At 44.7% G+C, this 17402-nt stretch overlaps 1 protein-coding gene across 2 annotated transcripts in view; it reads right to left on the bottom strand.

The window, feature by feature from the left end:
- Window positions 1-1459: 1459 nt before the first annotated feature.
- The window catches only part of Poldip3 (DNA polymerase delta interacting protein 3), a 32746-nt gene continuing 16803 nt past the window's right edge, over window positions 1460-17402 (bottom strand). For both annotated transcript variants that reach the window (XM_078052621.1, XM_078052620.1), the window contains 5 exons: window positions 15826-16005; window positions 15206-15283; window positions 11715-11844; window positions 4420-4486; window positions 1460-3629 (listed from right to left, as the gene is read on the bottom strand). In XM_078052621.1, coding sequence (XP_077908747.1) covers window positions 3452-3629; window positions 4420-4486; window positions 11715-11844; window positions 15206-15283; window positions 15826-16005 — 633 coding nt within the window. In that variant the 3' untranslated portion in view covers window positions 1460-3451. The remainder of the gene's footprint in view (window positions 3630-4419; window positions 4487-11714; window positions 11845-15205; window positions 15284-15825; window positions 16006-17402) is intronic.

Raw genomic sequence — 17402 nt, 5'->3', positions numbered from 1 at the left:
AAGATGGGAGGGTCTCCTTGCTACTGCTAGGTGGGGGCCAGCTCATCATCCCTCTATTCTCTGTGGCTGACTCCTGGAGAAACCTCATTTCTCCACCCCATATGAACTCCAGTGACCACCACCAATCTCAGGCTCCCCACTCAGCCTTCTGTGACAGCACCCCAGCAGGGGTCTCAGGATGCACCCAATGCAGTCTGGTAAAGAACCTCTATGACCCAACCTGACCTTTGCTGGGAGAGAAGCAGCTTCGATTCCTTCTATGCCCTTGGCTGGAGTTTTCAGACTTGGCCAGACGGGACACTTTTCTCAGGCCTTATTATTTTTTGTGGGATGGGGGAGGTCCTGTACCTGTTGGCATTTCCAGGTTAGCAGAAAGAAAACCCAGGAACTCAGTACTAGTCTTTCCTTGCGTCCTGAAGTTCCAGACTATGTGCCTCCTCTTCATCTTTCTCAAGTTTCATGTGCACAAGAAATGAAAAATATGAGCCACCTTATTGTTTTATATAATATCCAAGGTTGCATTTAGTGGGGAGGATAATTACTTCTGATCCATTGTAAAAAAATTTATTTTTTAATATTTTTTAGTTATCAATGGACTTTTATTTATATGCAGTGCTGAGAACTGAACCCAGTGCTGCCGAAGTCTGGCTTGGCACAAATCAGGAGCCACTTGTCAAAAAGAAACTAACTTTATTTTTAGAACTACAAACGCCAAACAAAACAGCTCCAGGGAAAAACCCTCAGAGCCCAACTGCCACCACCGGCTTCCACAAGCCTCTCTCCCCCACACCAGCCTCTCAACCTCCCACAATCCTCCTGCTCCTGAGGCCGATTGGCTGGGTTGCGTGGGCAGAGCCAAAGAAGTCACCCAATGAGCAGCTCCTTGGCATCAGCTGGCAGTCTGAAGGGCAGGGAAACAGCCCAATGAACATCACCACAGAGGAGCCAATCAGCTAGATGTTGCTGGGGCCACTGTGAGCCAATCATCAGCCGGCAACTGGAAGTTTGCTGGCAGCTGGATCATCAGCCGGCAGCTGGAAGTTTGCTGGGGCCCCTTTGGCTGTGGCTCTCAACACAGTGCCTCACACATGCTAGGCAAGCACTCTGCCACAAAGCCACAACCCCAGCCCTTCTTACCCACTTTTAATTGCATAATAAAACCATAAATAATTTCTTCTTTTCTAATGCCACAGTTTATGTAAGAGATAAATTATACCCACGAGTGTAACTTGTTCAATCCAAGGCAAACGCCCTTTGTCTGGCTGCCTTGTTCCCTAACAGTTCTGCTGGAGCAGCTGCTGCTCACAGCCAGGGTTTCATAGATGTCATTACACACATTCTCAGCTGTGGATAATGAGATTCAGTGAGTACTTTGAGTAATGCCCAAGAAAGAGATCAGTAAAGCAGAGAGGTCTAAGGGCCACTTAGCACAATCTTATAAGAAATTACAACTTAAAGGTAGGAATAACAAACATTTATTCAGAAATGGATAAGTAATACAGAATCACCTCCATCCCTCAATGCCTCTTCCTCGACTTCTGAACAAGAGACACTTGATGAACAATGTAAGGGAGCGGGAGTAGAGGACACAAGGGTTGGCCCGCCACCTTCTCTTCCTTGTTCCCAAGATGACATCCTGAAGAACAGGGGAGGTAAACAGGTCCCTTCCTGTTCTCAACGTACCATATGGCCAAAGACTGCGGCTGGACTCAGTGAAATCTGTGAACACCAGAGCATGCCTGGCTTGGGAATGGGAGGTAAAGCCACCGTAGGAAGGCAGGGTGTTGACCATCCCTACTCTCAGCACAGTCCAAGCTGTTCCCAGTATCAGGTCCTAGTGCCTTCTGGGTGTAGACACCAGTGTAGAAGGAATGTCTTCCAGCTGCTGTAAGAGACATAAGTTTGTACCCATTTGAAGGTGGTAAGAGAAGAAAAGCAGCATTCTTCAAAAACACAGGAAAGTGGAGCACCGCCTTTCCCGGAATCTCTGGCTTGGGCAACCTCAGCGCTGGAGGACTGAATCTGGATCCAACCTTTGGATCCTTCTTGCTTGAAGGACCTAACTGTGGAAAGGTGCATTTCTAGGTGCTCTTCACTGGGCGTCTAAGAGGCTCCTGGTGTCTCAGGCCCCTTTGCCTCCCGGGCTTGTCCTTTTCTTAGCATGTGCTCCTGATTTTGTACAGCACCCAGAATTCTAGCCCTCAACCCACTCCAGCTCTGCCAGCCTGGATTCCCTTCACAGCCCCAACAAACCAAAGAGCTTGCTCCAGGACAGCCACTCTGGCATTCACACAGTGCTTCTATAATGTATGGGAGCATGCTGGAAAACAGCCGCCAGCTTGCCTGGCAGGACCGCCTTTCTCTCCTGACTAACTTCTCTTCCCCACTGCCAAGGCAGGAAAATACCCCTCCGGTCATGGCTGGGCACATCCCCACGGCAGTGGGGACAATGCCCCTTGTGGCAGCTGGATATATACACCTGGCATCCATGATGTTGTCCTATAGACAAGTGAGGACAGAAAGGAAGAGCCACGAGCAAGCCAACATCTCCCATTCAAATAACCCCCCAACCCTCAGTACTACAGAACAGGAAGCAGAGCCTTTGAAAGGCCCACTAGCTAACAGCTGGCACTTGCACCCAAACAAGGATGGGACAAACACCAAGCCAGGTGAGAAATGGGAGGGCTAACAATGCAAGCCCCTCCCAGAAGGCTCTGAACTGGGGTGGGGCATCTGGACCCCCTCACAGAAAAAGGAAACATGGATTCTGGAAATTTAGGTTGCCTGAGACAGTGCAGGTCCTCAAAACCGAGAGCTGGGTGGCACTGTTCCTAGCAGAGCAACAGCCTCAGCCTGCCCTTGCCACAGAGCCCTCTGTCGACAAGCCGTCAGGCCTAAAGACAAAGAGGCCCTGGACCCGATTCCCCTAGAACATCTCCACTGGTCTGTGGGTAAGCAGCACTGCTCTCAAGTTGACCTGGCTTCCATTGGCAAAGGAAGAGTTCCCATTCCCTACTTTATTTGAAAAGTTTGAAAAAACAGAAAGGGAAGGCAATCCCTCAGCCCCTGGAAAAAGCAGTGTCTTTCAAACAGCCCTGTCCTGTATCCCAAGGGGCCTTAAGAAAGCCCACCGGGGAAACTTAGTGCACCATTCCAGGTAAGGAATCAGCGTGGGGCCGAGGGTGGAGGGAGGTACACTCAGATACACAGGCCTACCATGGTGATGAGGTGGAGGGCAGAGGAACACACTACGGGAAATGTTAACATACAGAAGAGCACAGGGGAGACACAACACAGAAAGGTGGGTCCCGTCCAGTGAGGAAGCTCCACCCCTGGCGACCCTTCCGACGCTCAGGGGGCTTCAGTCCGACGGCCCATTGGTCACAAGTGTTGCCTTGGGAAAACAGAGCCACCCTCCTCTGCCCCACTTCTGGCTGCCTCACTTTCCTGCTCAAAGTTTGATTTTGAATTCTGTGGGCTGTGTGGTCACAGAGGCCCCTGATGACTTGAAGAGCGCCTTCAGGATGGTGTCAGGGTCCACCTCGGCAGGAGGGTTGGAAGAAGAGGCGGAATTCACCCTTCGTGGCAGCTCGCTCTCCTTTTTCACTGAGGGACTGTCACTCAGCCGCCTATAAAGAACAGAGCAGATTGAAAATCCTGGAAGGTTTTCTAAGAAAACCTGCTTCTGAGGTGAACTAGGCACTGTGGGCGGGGCTCTCCTCAACCCTTTGTACCACTTCATCTTGCAGCAAACCCATCATGGCTCTTATTTGCTGCCCAGAAAACTGAGATGTAGCTGCTGTGTTAAGTTTTAAGCTTAGGAAACACTGCTCCTCCCTCATGGATGGTAACAATAAAGTCTTAAGTACACACAATTCATTAACTATCCATCCCAAACTGAGCAGGTCACCAAACCCTAAAAAACATATTTGGAACATACTACATTTCTGGAACCAGTTTTAGAGACTCGTCAAAAACACACCATTCATTACCCAGGTTCAAATCCCAGTATTTCTAAATCTCAGTCTGCTTCAGGCCTGCCCTGCACCAACTATCCACCCACCTTGGCAAGTCTAATCTCCTCCCTGGGTATCTGCTTCCGTTTTTTTTTTTTTTTGTGTGTGTGTGTGTGTGTGGTGTGAGGCAGGCCTCTGTTTTCCTCACAGCTGTCTCTAATTTCTAAGGCAGGGCAGAGGTCATAATGCCAGCCCCTCCAGGGTCATGGTGAGACAAAAGATGGGAAATGAGGAGACAACCACTTCATCCCACTTTCAGCACTTGACTAACCATTAGCATCAGAAGGAGAACAAAGGAAAGCTGTGACATGGCAACTGCCCCTCAGAATAAAAGAGGCGGCCCTGCAGGGTGAACAAGCAGAGAAGCCCTGCCCGCCCCCACCTCCCTGCCTTTGGGACTCACAGCAGGATGGGCTGGTCTGAGGTGATCACGTTCCCATTCATGTGAAGGTTGCACTTCATCGGCTGCCCTGAAAAAAAAAAACAGAGAAAAAGCTCTGCCATGAGACCTCAGCTCCTCACACCAGAAGGACGGGGCCAGAAGGGTAAGGCTGTCACCTCCACATCAGGTAAAGCCTCACCATGGGCAGCTCTGGCTCCACATTGGGAGTGGCCAGGTCTCAGACAAGCCTTTGCTATAGTCTGTGGACATGTTCTGTCCCCAAAGGTTCCTGTGCTGGAAGTAGGATCCCCAGTGGGGCTCTGTTGAGAAGCAGTGGCACCTTTAAGAGGTGGAGCCTCAGGGAGCTAGCTGGCCATCAGGAAATGGCTAGATTATCACAGTTCCCAAAGGACCCCAGCCCTCTCCACCATGATGAAACAGGAAAAACCTGAACAAACCTTCTAGCTTCATTTTCTTTTTTTTCCCCTGCCTCAGCCTCCCCGTAGCAGGGACACCAGGCATGCGCTACTGGTCCTGACCTGCTTCACTTGCTTTTAGCATTTGCTTTCCTAGCCAGTTTTAGAGGTCGCAGAGCTAAGCGATAAAACCCCACCATCAGTTGGCTATAGATGACACTTCTGATGTCTGTCCACAGTGGTGATGGCTGCCTAAGTTGTTCAATGAAAACACCAATCCTCTGCTTGGGCTCCACAAGTGCCTGAATAGTGACAATACAGGTCCAAAAGGAACCCTCAGATCCTAGTAATGTCACCATTTTCTGAATATATACCTTAAGAAGAACCATGTTGGATTATGCACACACAGACCACGATGGCTCTTCCTTCCCAGCACACGAACCTTTGGGGGACAGAACATGTCCACACCTTTTCCCACGCCTGTTTTCCTACTCTGAGGATACCCTAAACACTATCCTCAGAGAGGTGCTAGGAGCCTTGCCCTCCAGTCTCCACACCTGGCTCACTAGTGAATAAATCATTTTTCTTTTTCACAATTCATCATTTCACTGAGGTACATACTGTGCAATGGGCAAAATATGCCTGGTTCAGTAACAATGAAGTACCAGAGCCAAACCAACGCCAGGAGAATGCCCCTGAGCCTCCAGAACTGTGACCTAAACAAACCTCTTTTCTTTATAAAATACCCAGCCTCAAGTATTTTGCTATATAACAGAAAATTGACTAATACACACAGACACTAAGAAAATACCAAGGTGCAAGGAAAACTCGGCAATGAGAATACCAAGAAAACTGACAAGCCTTGCTTCATACAGGAAGAGGTGAGCATGAAAATGAGAAATTCTTCAGGGAGAAGCCATCCAATCTTATCTGTGAAGCACATAATAAGGAAAAATGTTTATGCTATGTAATTAAATGAAAACAGGACTCAAAAGTATATGTTCAGACTCTCCCATCCACAAAGGATTAAGTGCCATGAAGCTGTGCTCCCACTACCTATAAGATGTGACGTGTCACAGAAATGGCCCAAAAGAAAGGAAGAATGAACTATATAGGAATAACATTTCACTAATTAGAACTAAGTCAGCATTAATCTGAAAGGTTCAGATAACTCACAATGTACACTGTGAATCCCTAAACAACTAGGAAGAAAATGATTCAAAACACACACTAAAAAGCTCATTAAAGGAATTTAAAAAACTGAACATATAAAAACCCACAAATAAAACCCCTGAATAACTATAAAAATGACTGAAAATACATGCTGAAAAACTCATTTAAGAAATTAAAAGATTAGGGGTTGTGGCTCAAGCCGTAGCGCGCTCGCCTGGCATGTGTGCGGCCCAGGTTCGATCCTCAGCACCACATACAAACAAAGATGTTGTGTCTGCGAAAACTAAAAATAGATAAATATTTTAAAAAAAAGAAATTAAAAGAAATGTCTCTAAAATGCATATTAAAAATAAAATGTATTAGATATATATAAAAAATATATATATGAGGTAGTGCATGCCTATAATTTTAGCTACTCAGGAGGCTGAGGCAGGAGGATCCTAAGTTTGAGGCCAGGCTCAGCCATTTTAACAATACCTTGTCTTAAAAATAAAAAAATAAAAAGGGCTGGAGATTTTTGCCCAGTTATTGCGAGCCATCCATGGGCTGTGTGTATGAGCTACGCGCATTGGAGCTATATGAGGGGACAGGTATGGCAAGGCATGCTGACTGGGCTATGCAACAAAAGTGCGCCTCTCCTCTCACTCTGTGATCCCACACGGCACCTGAGATGGGTGTGACTTGTCAAGGTGTCAATCAATCTGCTGACCACAAGACATCACGAAGCAAGACTCTCTAACCTTATCCCCTGCTTTATTTAGTGAAGAACATTCCATCAAAACTCCTTTGTGTGTCCCCCCTATAAAAATAAAGAGATTCCAGGTGCATGCTTTCTTGTCTTTCAGCATGGAAGAGAGGACTGAGGTCGCAGAGCAGTCCCGCCCTCAATCTGAGAAACTCATGTTCATGTGTTGCATGATTTCTTCACCATTTTCTTAGTTAAATGTTGCAGTCTACTCCTTTGAATCCAGCTCATCTCATCAGTACAGATTGCTGGAGAGACCCAGTGGTGGAACACCCCTGAGTTCAAACCCAGTATTGGGGGGAGGGGTTGGGAAGCTGGGTGCAATGGCATATACCTTATAATCCCAATGGCTTGGGAAGCTAAAGGAGGAGGATCCCGAGTTCTAAGCCAGCCTCAGCAAAAGTGAGCCACTAAGCAACTCAGTGAGACCCAAATGAAATACAAAAACAGGGCTGGGGATATTGCTCAGTGGTCAAATGCCCCCGAGTTAATCCCCAATACTCCTCCAAAAAAAGAAATAAAAAGAAAAATTCATGTAACATAAAAGAAAGTCACAGAATTTAAAAATAATAAAATAAAATGGTAGATAGAAACCCAATTATCAATAACATCAAGTGTGGCTGGAGTAAAATTATCTGATTAGGTTATAAACATGCCAAACTATGGGTGAAGCTCATTTTGTTGTACTTAATTTTATTACACTCTGTAGATATCTTAAAAAAAAAAAATTGTAAGTTCACAGCAGCTCTACTTTGAGGTTGGTTTGATTGTTTGTTTTTTAAGGCTGGTGGGTACCAGGGATTGAATCCACAGGCACTGAATCATTGGGTCACATTTCTAGCCCTTTTTATTTTTTGAGACAGGTTCTCACACTAAGTTGCTTAAAGGCTGCGCTAAGTTACTGGCTTTGGGCTTATGATCCTCCTGCTTCAAGCTGCCAGGTTACTGGGATTATGGGTGTGTGCTACTGGACCAGGCTATTTTGAGCTATTTTATCATTGACACTTTTCCAATAGTATGTGCTCACATTTTGGTAATTCTTGCAATATTTCAAGCCTTTTCATCATTGTTATATTTGTTTTGATGATCAGTGCTCAGTAATTTTTTATGTCATTATTGTAATTGTTTTGGGATGCCATGAGCTGCACTCATTTAAGACAGTGAACTTAATAAAATTGATGGGTTCTGAATACTCCACCAACCAGCTGTTCCCCTATCTCTCTCCCTTTCCTCTGTCTTCCCTATTCTCCTAAAAAAAAAAAAAAAAATACTGAAATAAAGTCAATTTATAATCCTATAATGACTTCTAAGTGTTCAAGTAAAAGAAGTCACATGTCTTTAACTTTAAATCAAAAGTTAAAAATGGCCGGGCTTTGGGCTGGGGATATAGCTCAGTTGGTAGAGTGCTTGCATTGCATGCACAAGGCCCTGGATTCAACCTCCAGCACCATACATACATACACACACACACACACACACACACAGGCCAGGTGTGGTGGTGCATGCCTGTAATCCCAGCTGCTCAGGAAGCTGAGAAAGGAGGACCTCAAGTTCAAAGTCAGCCTCAACAACTGTGAGGTGCTAATAAACAACTCAGCGAGACCCTGTCTCTAAATAAAATAGAAATTAGGGCTGGGGATGTGGTTCAGTGGTCAAGTACCCCTGAGTTCAATCCCTGGTACCAAAAAAAAAAGAAAAAGAAAAAAAAAAAGTTCAAAATAATTAAAATATAGGTTTCTTGCACCAAACAGCTATCCAAGCTGTGAATGAAAAGTCCTTGAAGGAAATTAAAAGTACTACTCCAGTGAACACACAAAGACAAAGAAAGCAAAACTGCCTTACTGCTGATATGGAGCCAGCTTCAAGTGGTCTGAACAGAGATTTAAAAAGCCAAAACGTTCTTTGAAGCCACAGTTTAACCCAGAGCAAGGCCCTAATTCTCTTCAATCCTATAAGGACTGAGAAACATGAGAAAAAGAAAAGCAGCATGTAGCTAGCAGAGGTTGACTGTGAGATTTAGGCAGAGAAGCCATCTCTGCAACATAACAAGGTAAAGCAGCAGGTGCTGATGGAGAAGCTGTGGCAAGTTATCCAGAAGATGAAGTCACAATCTTTGGTAAAGGTGGCTCTGAGGAGATTTACAATGTAGCTGAAATAGCATATGATTGGAATATGATACCCACAACTTCCATAACCAGAGGGACGTCAATGCCTGGCTTCAGAGCTTCAAAGGACAGGCGGACTCTCCTGTTATGGGTTAATGCAGCTGGTGAAGGTAATACCAATGTTCATCTACCATTCTGAAAATCCTGTGACCTCAAGAAGAATCCTTAATCTACTCTACCCGTGCTCCTTGAGTGCATGGGACAGCAGAGCCTGGAGGGCAGCCCACCTGATTCCAACATAGTTTATGGCATGTTTTAGGCTCACCATTATAATCTACTGCTCAGGTAAAAAAAGATTCCCTAGATTCCCTTCAGAATATTACTGCTCATTAACAAAGTGCTTGATTACCCAAGAGCTCTGCTGAAGAGGTATAATAAGATTAATTCATGCCTCCTAATGTAATATTTACTCTGCAGCTCATGGATCAAGAAGTAATTTTTACTTAAAATCTTATTTGTTAAGCAGCTCAGTGAGGTGCTGTCTCTAAATAAAATACAAAATACGGCTGAGGATGTGGCTCAGTGGTCAAGTACCCCTGAGTTCAATCCCCAGTAACCCCCCCCCCAAAAAAGGAAAGAAAGAATACATTTTATTAGGGTATTATTGCCTTAGAATAGTGATTGCTCTGGTGGATCTGGGCAGAGTGAACTAAAAATCTGGAAAGGATTCACTATTCTGGATGCCATTAAGAACATTCACTGCTGGGTGTGGTGATGCATGCCTGTAATGCCAACAGCTTGGGAAGCTGAGGCAGGAGGATCATGAGTTCAAAGCCAGCCTCAGTAATAGTGAAGTACTAAGCAACTCAGCAAGACCCTGTGTCCAAACTAAAAAAAAAAAAAAAAAAAAAAAAAAGGGTTGGGAATGTGGCTCAGTGGTTGAATACCCTGGGTTCAATGTTCAATAACAAAAACAAAAAGTTATGAGCTGGGCTGGGGTTGTGGCTCAGTGCTAGAGTGCTCACCTAGCATGTGCGAGGTCCTGGGTTCGATCCTCAGCACCACATAAAAATAAAATAAAGATATTGTGTCCATCTACAACTAAAAAATAAAAAAAATAAAAAATAAATTTTAAAAAGTTATGAGCGATAAAGAGGACACTGGTTAACTGATGAGGAAGAAAACAACTGTAATGTAAATGCAACTAACAGCATAAAGATAGAAGTGAGGAGAAATGCATATAAACAATAAGCTGAAAATTTCAATACTTCACTTTCAGGAATGGACAGAACAAACCAAGCAGACCAACGATGCAAGGGAAGATCTAACCAACATCATAGGCCAACTGGACATAATAGTCATCTCTATAAAATACTCCACCCAACAATAGGGAAACACATATTCTCTTCACTCACGGAATAGAAAAAAATTCAGAAAATTCATGCAGATATGGAAATTAAATAAAACTTATAAATTGTAGCAAAAATAATGCTTAGAGGAATATATAGCTTTAAATGCTTATATTTAGAAGGAGGCGTGGGAAAAACCCTACAGATTGCAAGAAATTACTAGTGAATCATTTACATGTAAAAGGACTTATATCAAGAATATATAAAGGGGGCTGGGGATATGGCTCAAGTGGTAGCGCGCTCGCCTGGCATGCGTGCGGCCCAGGTTCGATCCTCAGCACCACATACAAACAAAGACATTGTGTCCACCGAAAACTAAAAAATAAATATTAAAATTCTCTCTCTCTCTCTCTCTCTCTCAAAAAAAAAATTAAAAAAAAAAAAAGAATATATAAAGAACTCAATTCAATAATAAAAGTGAACCCAACTGAGCCAGGTGTGGTGGTGCATCCCTGTAATCCCAGCAAATTAGGCAGGAGGATTGAGGCAGGAGGATCACAAGTTAAAAGCTAGCCTCAGCAATTTAGCAAGGCCTTAGGCAAGTTAGCAAAATCCTGTCTCAAAAATGGCTAGCATTGTGGCTCACTGGTTGAGTACCTCTGGGTTTAATCTCAAGTACCAACAAAACAAAACAAACACCACACAAACCCCAACTAGGCCAGGTGCAGTAGTGCATGCCTAAAATTCCAATAACTCATTTGGCTGAAGCAAACTAATGAGACCCTATCTCCAAATACAAAAGAAAAAGGGCAGGGGATGTAGTTCAGTGGTAAAATGCCCCTAGGTTCAATCCCCAGTCCCTCCCCACTCCCACCTCACCCCCCAAAAACACAATTAAAGAGTGAACACAAATTCTGAAGAGACATTTCTCCAAAGATGCATAAATGGAGAATAAGCACATGAAAAGATGCTAACATAATTAGCCACGAGAAATATGCACATAAAAATCTCACTGGCTATGTTTTTAGTAGTCTCTGCTTCCCTACTTCTAGCACAGGGCCCTGGCCAGAGTAGGTCCTCAATTCATACAGAAAAAACAATCTTGTGGAACAGGACCAGGTCAGAGCTCCTCTCTACAGGCCATGCCGAGATGAGGAAAACAAGCAGTTACTCATTAGGACCTCACCCACGTGACAACATATGGACACTGCTCCAAGCCTTTGAGGAACCTGTATCCTAGCAGTAAGTAGTCCCACATTGGGAAAGGAAGGCTGTGGCTCTCGGCTTTTCTGGTAAGGCCCCTTACAAGAGGCATCTATAGAGAAATGGTGTCACTTTCTTGCAGGGCTTCAGTCTGAACTCAAACCCACCAAGAATCCACATCCCTGCCTGTCCTGGCGCATGCAGGCTCCATTTCAACTGTCCCAAAATATCTTCTACCCATCTCAGAGGAAGGCTAATCCCAGAAGGCCTGACAACAAGAGAGGGAGGACTAGAAGGCAAGGTGACCATTTTCTCCCCAACTTACCGTCCAGACACCGGTTGTTGTACTTCTTATAAGCAGTGATGGCGTCATCCTTCTTCACAAAGACCACCTCTGCTACCCCAGGATGCACCAGCCGAGCCCGCTTGAGGGCTCCACACACACAGAAAAGCTCCTGCAAAGAAGAAAAGGGGTTGGGGAAGAATTTCTGATTGCCTGCCATGCACGTGCACTGAGGGCTCTGGGGTGACTGTGTTACAGCTGAATATGCCCAAGACTTCAGGAGGGCTCTATTTTAGGTGGTATTCTCGAGACAATCACAAGCCCCCAAGTCAAGAACAGATGAGGGACAAGCTGTAAGGCAGTGAGAAGGGGGTCTAGGTTCTTAAGCCTTGCAGTACCTGTGATGTCTTTCCAAGTCACTACTAAGGTTCCCACTTCCCCAATTGAGATAGCAGCCATAAAATCTGAGAGCTGTCATAAAATTGGATATGCAGGCTCACCAAAGGGACAGTCTCTAATATCTTACCCTTGAACCTGTTAAACCACCACTTCTATATTCTACCAGCGTGACCACAATTCCTAGGCTGAATGGATTGAGGCATTTCTCAGGACAAGGGACTATGAGTGTTAAAACCAGGAGAAGAATCCCTAGCAAAACTGGGGCAGTTGATTACTCTGAGTCACACAAATAGGATTTGATTCCTGGGACTCTGCCTTCCTTCTATCAGCTGTGTGACTGCCTGCAAGTTTCTTTTCTTTTCTTTTTTTTTTATAGAGAGAATTTTTTTTTAATATTTATTTTTTAGTTCTCGGCGGACACAACATCTCTGTTGGTATGTGGTGCTGAGGATCGAACCTGGGCCGCACGCATGCCAGGCGAGCGTGCTACCGCTTGACCACATCCCCAGCCCGTGCAAGTTTCTTAACTTGCCTGAAACTACTACCTCTTCTGAAAACAAGAAAAGAACTGTCCACCTCCCAGGGTTGCTGGAAAACTCATTTTTTTCTTTTTCTTTTTGGTACTAGGGATTGAATCTAGGAGCACTTAACCACTGAGCCACATCCCCAGACCTTTTTATTTATTTTGAGACAGGGTCTTACTAAGTTGCTTAGAGCCTACCAAGTTGCTGGGGCTAGCTTTGAACTTGTGATTCTCCGGCTTCAACCTCCTGAGTTTCTGGGATTATAGGTGTGTACCACTATGCCCAGCTTCAACTGAGTTAGTTTTTAAGATCATGCTTTGTACCTGTGTTCATCATTAACTATAAATTCCTCATTTTACTGATAAGGAGTCTAAGGCCAGACTAAGATCACCACAGGGAGATGTAGACAGAGGCCAATTAGCATTCAAAGCATTTCTTCATATGTAATTGCCATTTACAAGGTTGTTTCGAGAAAAAGATGGCTTATGAAAAGATCCTTGAAATGATCTGGTTTTTAATGACAAAGGGGAAAATGTTAAATATCAAACCACATTATGGGGCTGGGGTTGCGGCTCAGTGGTGGAGCACTCACCTAGCACATGTGAAGCAGTGGGTTGGATCCTCAGCACCACATATAAGTAAATAAAATAAAGGTATTGTGTCCAGCTACTACAACAACAACAACAACAAAACACACTATGGAATAGAATAATAGGTATCCTCCCAATGATATTATTGTTCTTTTAATGTTACCTATTGGGGTAGAAAAGAAGTTGAGGGTAATTATTATTGGCAATTTTCTGAGGCGTAATCTTTACAAATATATATTTTTTAAGTTGTAGATGAACAGAATGCCTTTATTTTATTTGTTTATTTTTATGTTGTGCTAGGCTGTTAGGCAAGTGCTCTGCCACTGAGCCCCAGCCCCTACAAGTAATTCACTTTTCATTAGCATATTTTCACAGAGCTCTCCTATAATGTGCCAGTGCTCAATAAATGGTGGCTATCTCTCCTTTTTTAAAAAAATATTTTTATTAGTTGTTGATGGACATTTATTTGTTCATTTATTTATATGTGGTGCTAAGAATTAAACCCAGTGCCTCACACATGTGAGGCAAGCACTCTACCACTGAACCACAACCCCAGGCCTATTTCTCCTTTTTTGCTTTTACTTTGAGATGCAGACTAGCTAAGTTGTTCAGGCTGGCCTTGAGCTTATGATCCTTTGTCAGTCTCCCGAGTAGCTGGGACTACAGGCATATGCCACTCTACACAGATACTTTAATAATTAAGAAAATTTTAAAAAAATTAATAATATTTATTGTTCAGTTGTAGTTAGACACACCACCTTTGTTTTATTATTTTTTTTTATGTGGTACCGAGGATGGAACCCAGGGCCTCACACATGCAAGGTGAGCACTCTACTGCTGAGCCCCAACCTCAGCCCAATTCAGAAAACATTTTACTTCTTTGTAACATGTCCAGTATGACCCAGAATAGGCCACATTTCTACTCATGTGCACACCTCTGGCTGCACTGTGCCTGCTAAGGAAGGGGAGCACACTTAGTTCTAAAGCCATTCATGTGTTTCACAGTTCAGCCCCTTAAAAATCATGATGGCCAATGTGAGCTGTTACAGAACCTGAGACTTAGCTACAGGGTGCAGCTGGAGTCTCAATCTGCATTCACTGAAATTCCTAACAGTTCAAAGGATGTCTGGATTTCTAAAATGTTTTTTTTGACTGACTAAACTAAAACAGGCCCCACTAACCTGGCACCTGATTTAGGTTTTGCCCATGTCTGCCATGGGAAGGCAGAATGGACCAAGAAGGCAATCCTGAGGAATCAAACACCAGTCACTACTAATACATCTCACTATATTAATATGACAGAATAATCACATAAAACCCCCAAAGTAGACAAGAAGTTCCAAAGACTCATGGGAAAATACCCACCACTAGGTGTTGCATAGCAATGCTAAAGGATCCCATTTTGGAACCATTATGGCACAGATATCCCATGATTCTGAGATTCAGGCCAGGCCAGCGGCACTGGTTTAGAAGCTTGCAGTACAGTGAACAGTTGGCCTGGCTGCTGTACTGAAAGGTCTGGTTCCAGGTGGGCCACTGGTTGGCATCTGGGAACCTGAATTCCAGGAGGACTCTACCACCTTAAATGATCAGGTAGCCCACTGTGCCTAAACTGTGAAACAATATGGTTCATGCTGAACACTTGCTTGCCCCCTGTAGAGTGTGGAGCTCTGGTACTTGCTAGGCAGAGAATGATTAAATGACTAGTCCCCAATGAAACCTTTGGGCACTGAGTCTTTATGAGATCCAGGGTTTCATCAGTCATTACAATGTGGAGAAATAAAATACATCCGGTGTGACTCCACTGGGAAGGCTCTGGAGTGCCGATTTCCCCCAAACTACACCCTGTCTTTCCTTGGTGACTTTGCTTTGTGTCCTTGGGCTGTGCTAATTTTTAACTCTAGGCCTGATTATATGCAAAGTCTTGAGAGTTCCAGCCAATCAGCAGACTGAGACTTGTCTTAGGGACCCATATCAGAGTGGTTTGAGATTTAAAATTCTCACATGCTATAATACTTACAACGATGTCCTCCTCTGTGACTCGAGGATGCAGATTATTCACAGTCATCTTGGTGCCTTCCAAGGGGCTGAGAACAGGCTGCCACACAGACAAGAATATTACCAGGAGCTGAAGGGCAGACATGCCCCCACAAGGCCCAGAGGAAACAACCCTGCAGAGTCTACCAATACTGGGCTCCTCAGATCCTGACGTCGATCACATTTCCCCCCCCCTGCCCCCTTCCACTCCATGCTAAAGGAGCCAATGCTCTTCAGGTCCCTGAACATTTGCTTGAAATGCTACTCATCATTCTAGACCTGGCAGCTCAAATGCCATGTTCTTGGAGTCTCCCCAGATCCCTAAGAGGAACAAAATGCTCCTTCCTCACAGCTTCAGCAGCTTTCTTTTGGGAAACCCTCCACAGTGTCACTACACACAGTGATCTCTCTGCTGGTCTGGTGTCCCCTTTGGCCCAGGAGCTTTGAGGATAAGGGTTCCTGGTTCTTGGATTGCTCATTTGTAAAATGGGGACAGCAACACCTACTTCACAAGGGTGTTGTAAGGACCCACTGGGATCCATACAGCACACTGCCCACCCAGCATAGGCCAACTCTCGACTAGGGTGGTCACCTTCACCTTACCTCGGCAGGTGGCAGCTCTTTGGGGGGTTCTTCCTTGTTCACCAGTGTCCGGGACATGTTGGCCAAGGCTTTTGTTCGAATAGTGGAGGGTAAAGCAGGAGCAGTGTAGGCATCATTTTGAACCACTTTGGTGAGAGGGAGGGCCTTGGACAAGGAGAGCTTGGAACTGCTCAGCCCGGCCTATAGAGAGGCAGAAAGGAATCTGAAAAGCCAGAAACCCAGACTCTTCTGAAAATGCCCTGAAGAGCCAACAACTAGATGAATGCATAAAGCTTTGATGTTGCTCAGCTCCAAATCCATTACAAGTTTGAAACAAAGAAAGACTGCCAATAATATCTGCTAGGGAAGGGGCAGAAGGGGAGAAAAGCACATGGCCCAAGCCTGTGACTGTAGAAGACAATTCCCACAGTGCTAGAAGCTCTGCTTGATCTAGAAACTCCCAGGAGCCACAGGCTCACCCATTCTTTACTTCAGATTTTCCAAAACCTCTATAATTTGGGGCTGGTCAGAAAACCAAAAGCTTGAAGTCAAGTTCATTCCTAGATAAGCTTCTATCACAGTGGAATGATCACCAGCTCCAGGCTGGCTGGGAACAGGAACTTACTCTGGTCACTGATCTGGACACACAGAAGCACCAGAGCCATGGCATCCTCAGCAACCAGACTGTCAGGGACTTGCTGGCACAATCAGAACACACAGACCACCAAAAATGATTCCTATTCCAACTGGGGATGTGGTCCCATGGAAACATAAAACTCCCCTGTATTAATGTGTCTGAGAAAAAAGATGCTTGATACAGAAGCAGCAGGTGGTATTGCTGATCTAGGACACCAGGGTCTATAAGGCACAGACCCAGGGATAAAGCAGCAATGCAGTAGCCAGAGGGGTAATCAGAATACAAGGCAGGCCCCATTCATCAGGCCTCTCCAATGGAGTGAAGTATCCTCTCCATGCTGGATTCCAGATCTCTCCAGCTGCTCTGTGTCTCAGTGTAGTGGTTACACATGGGCCCCAGGAACCACACTACTATGGCAACAACTAGATCTACTACTTACAAGCTGGGTGATGTTGAGGAGGTTAACCTTCTATATCTGTTTTCTTATCCATAAAATGGGAGTAAAAATACACACTTCACAGGGTGGGAGGACAGAGGGCCTTTTGTTTTTTAACGAGGGACTGAATCCAGGTCGCTTAGCCACAGCCACATCCCCACTGCCCTCCCACTTCAAAAATTTTTAATTTTTTTAGTCGTAGATGGACACAATACTTTTTATATTTTTTATGTAGTGCTGAGGATTGAACCCAGTGACTCACACTTGCTAGGCAAGTGCTCTACCACTGAGCTACAACCTCAGTTCCCCAGCCCTTTTTAAATATTTTATTTAGAGACAGGGTTTCAATAAGTTACTTAGGCCCTCCCTAAATTTCTGAGGCTGGCTTTGAACTTCAATCCTCCTGCTTCAGCCTCCCTGGGATTACAGGTAAGTGCCTCCATGCCTGGTTTAGAGAAGGTCTTAAATGAGTTAATGTAAATACTGTTTTTAAAATTAGGGTAAACCACTAACTGAGCCAGTTGA

Source organism: Ictidomys tridecemlineatus, chromosome 6 (assembly GCF_052094955.1).
Source record: "Ictidomys tridecemlineatus isolate mIctTri1 chromosome 6, mIctTri1.hap1, whole genome shotgun sequence".
Taxonomy (NCBI): Eukaryota; Metazoa; Chordata; class Mammalia; order Rodentia; family Sciuridae; genus Ictidomys; species Ictidomys tridecemlineatus.
Note: the sequence above shows the minus strand (reverse complement) of the source record. Positions and strands in the feature narration are given on the sequence as shown.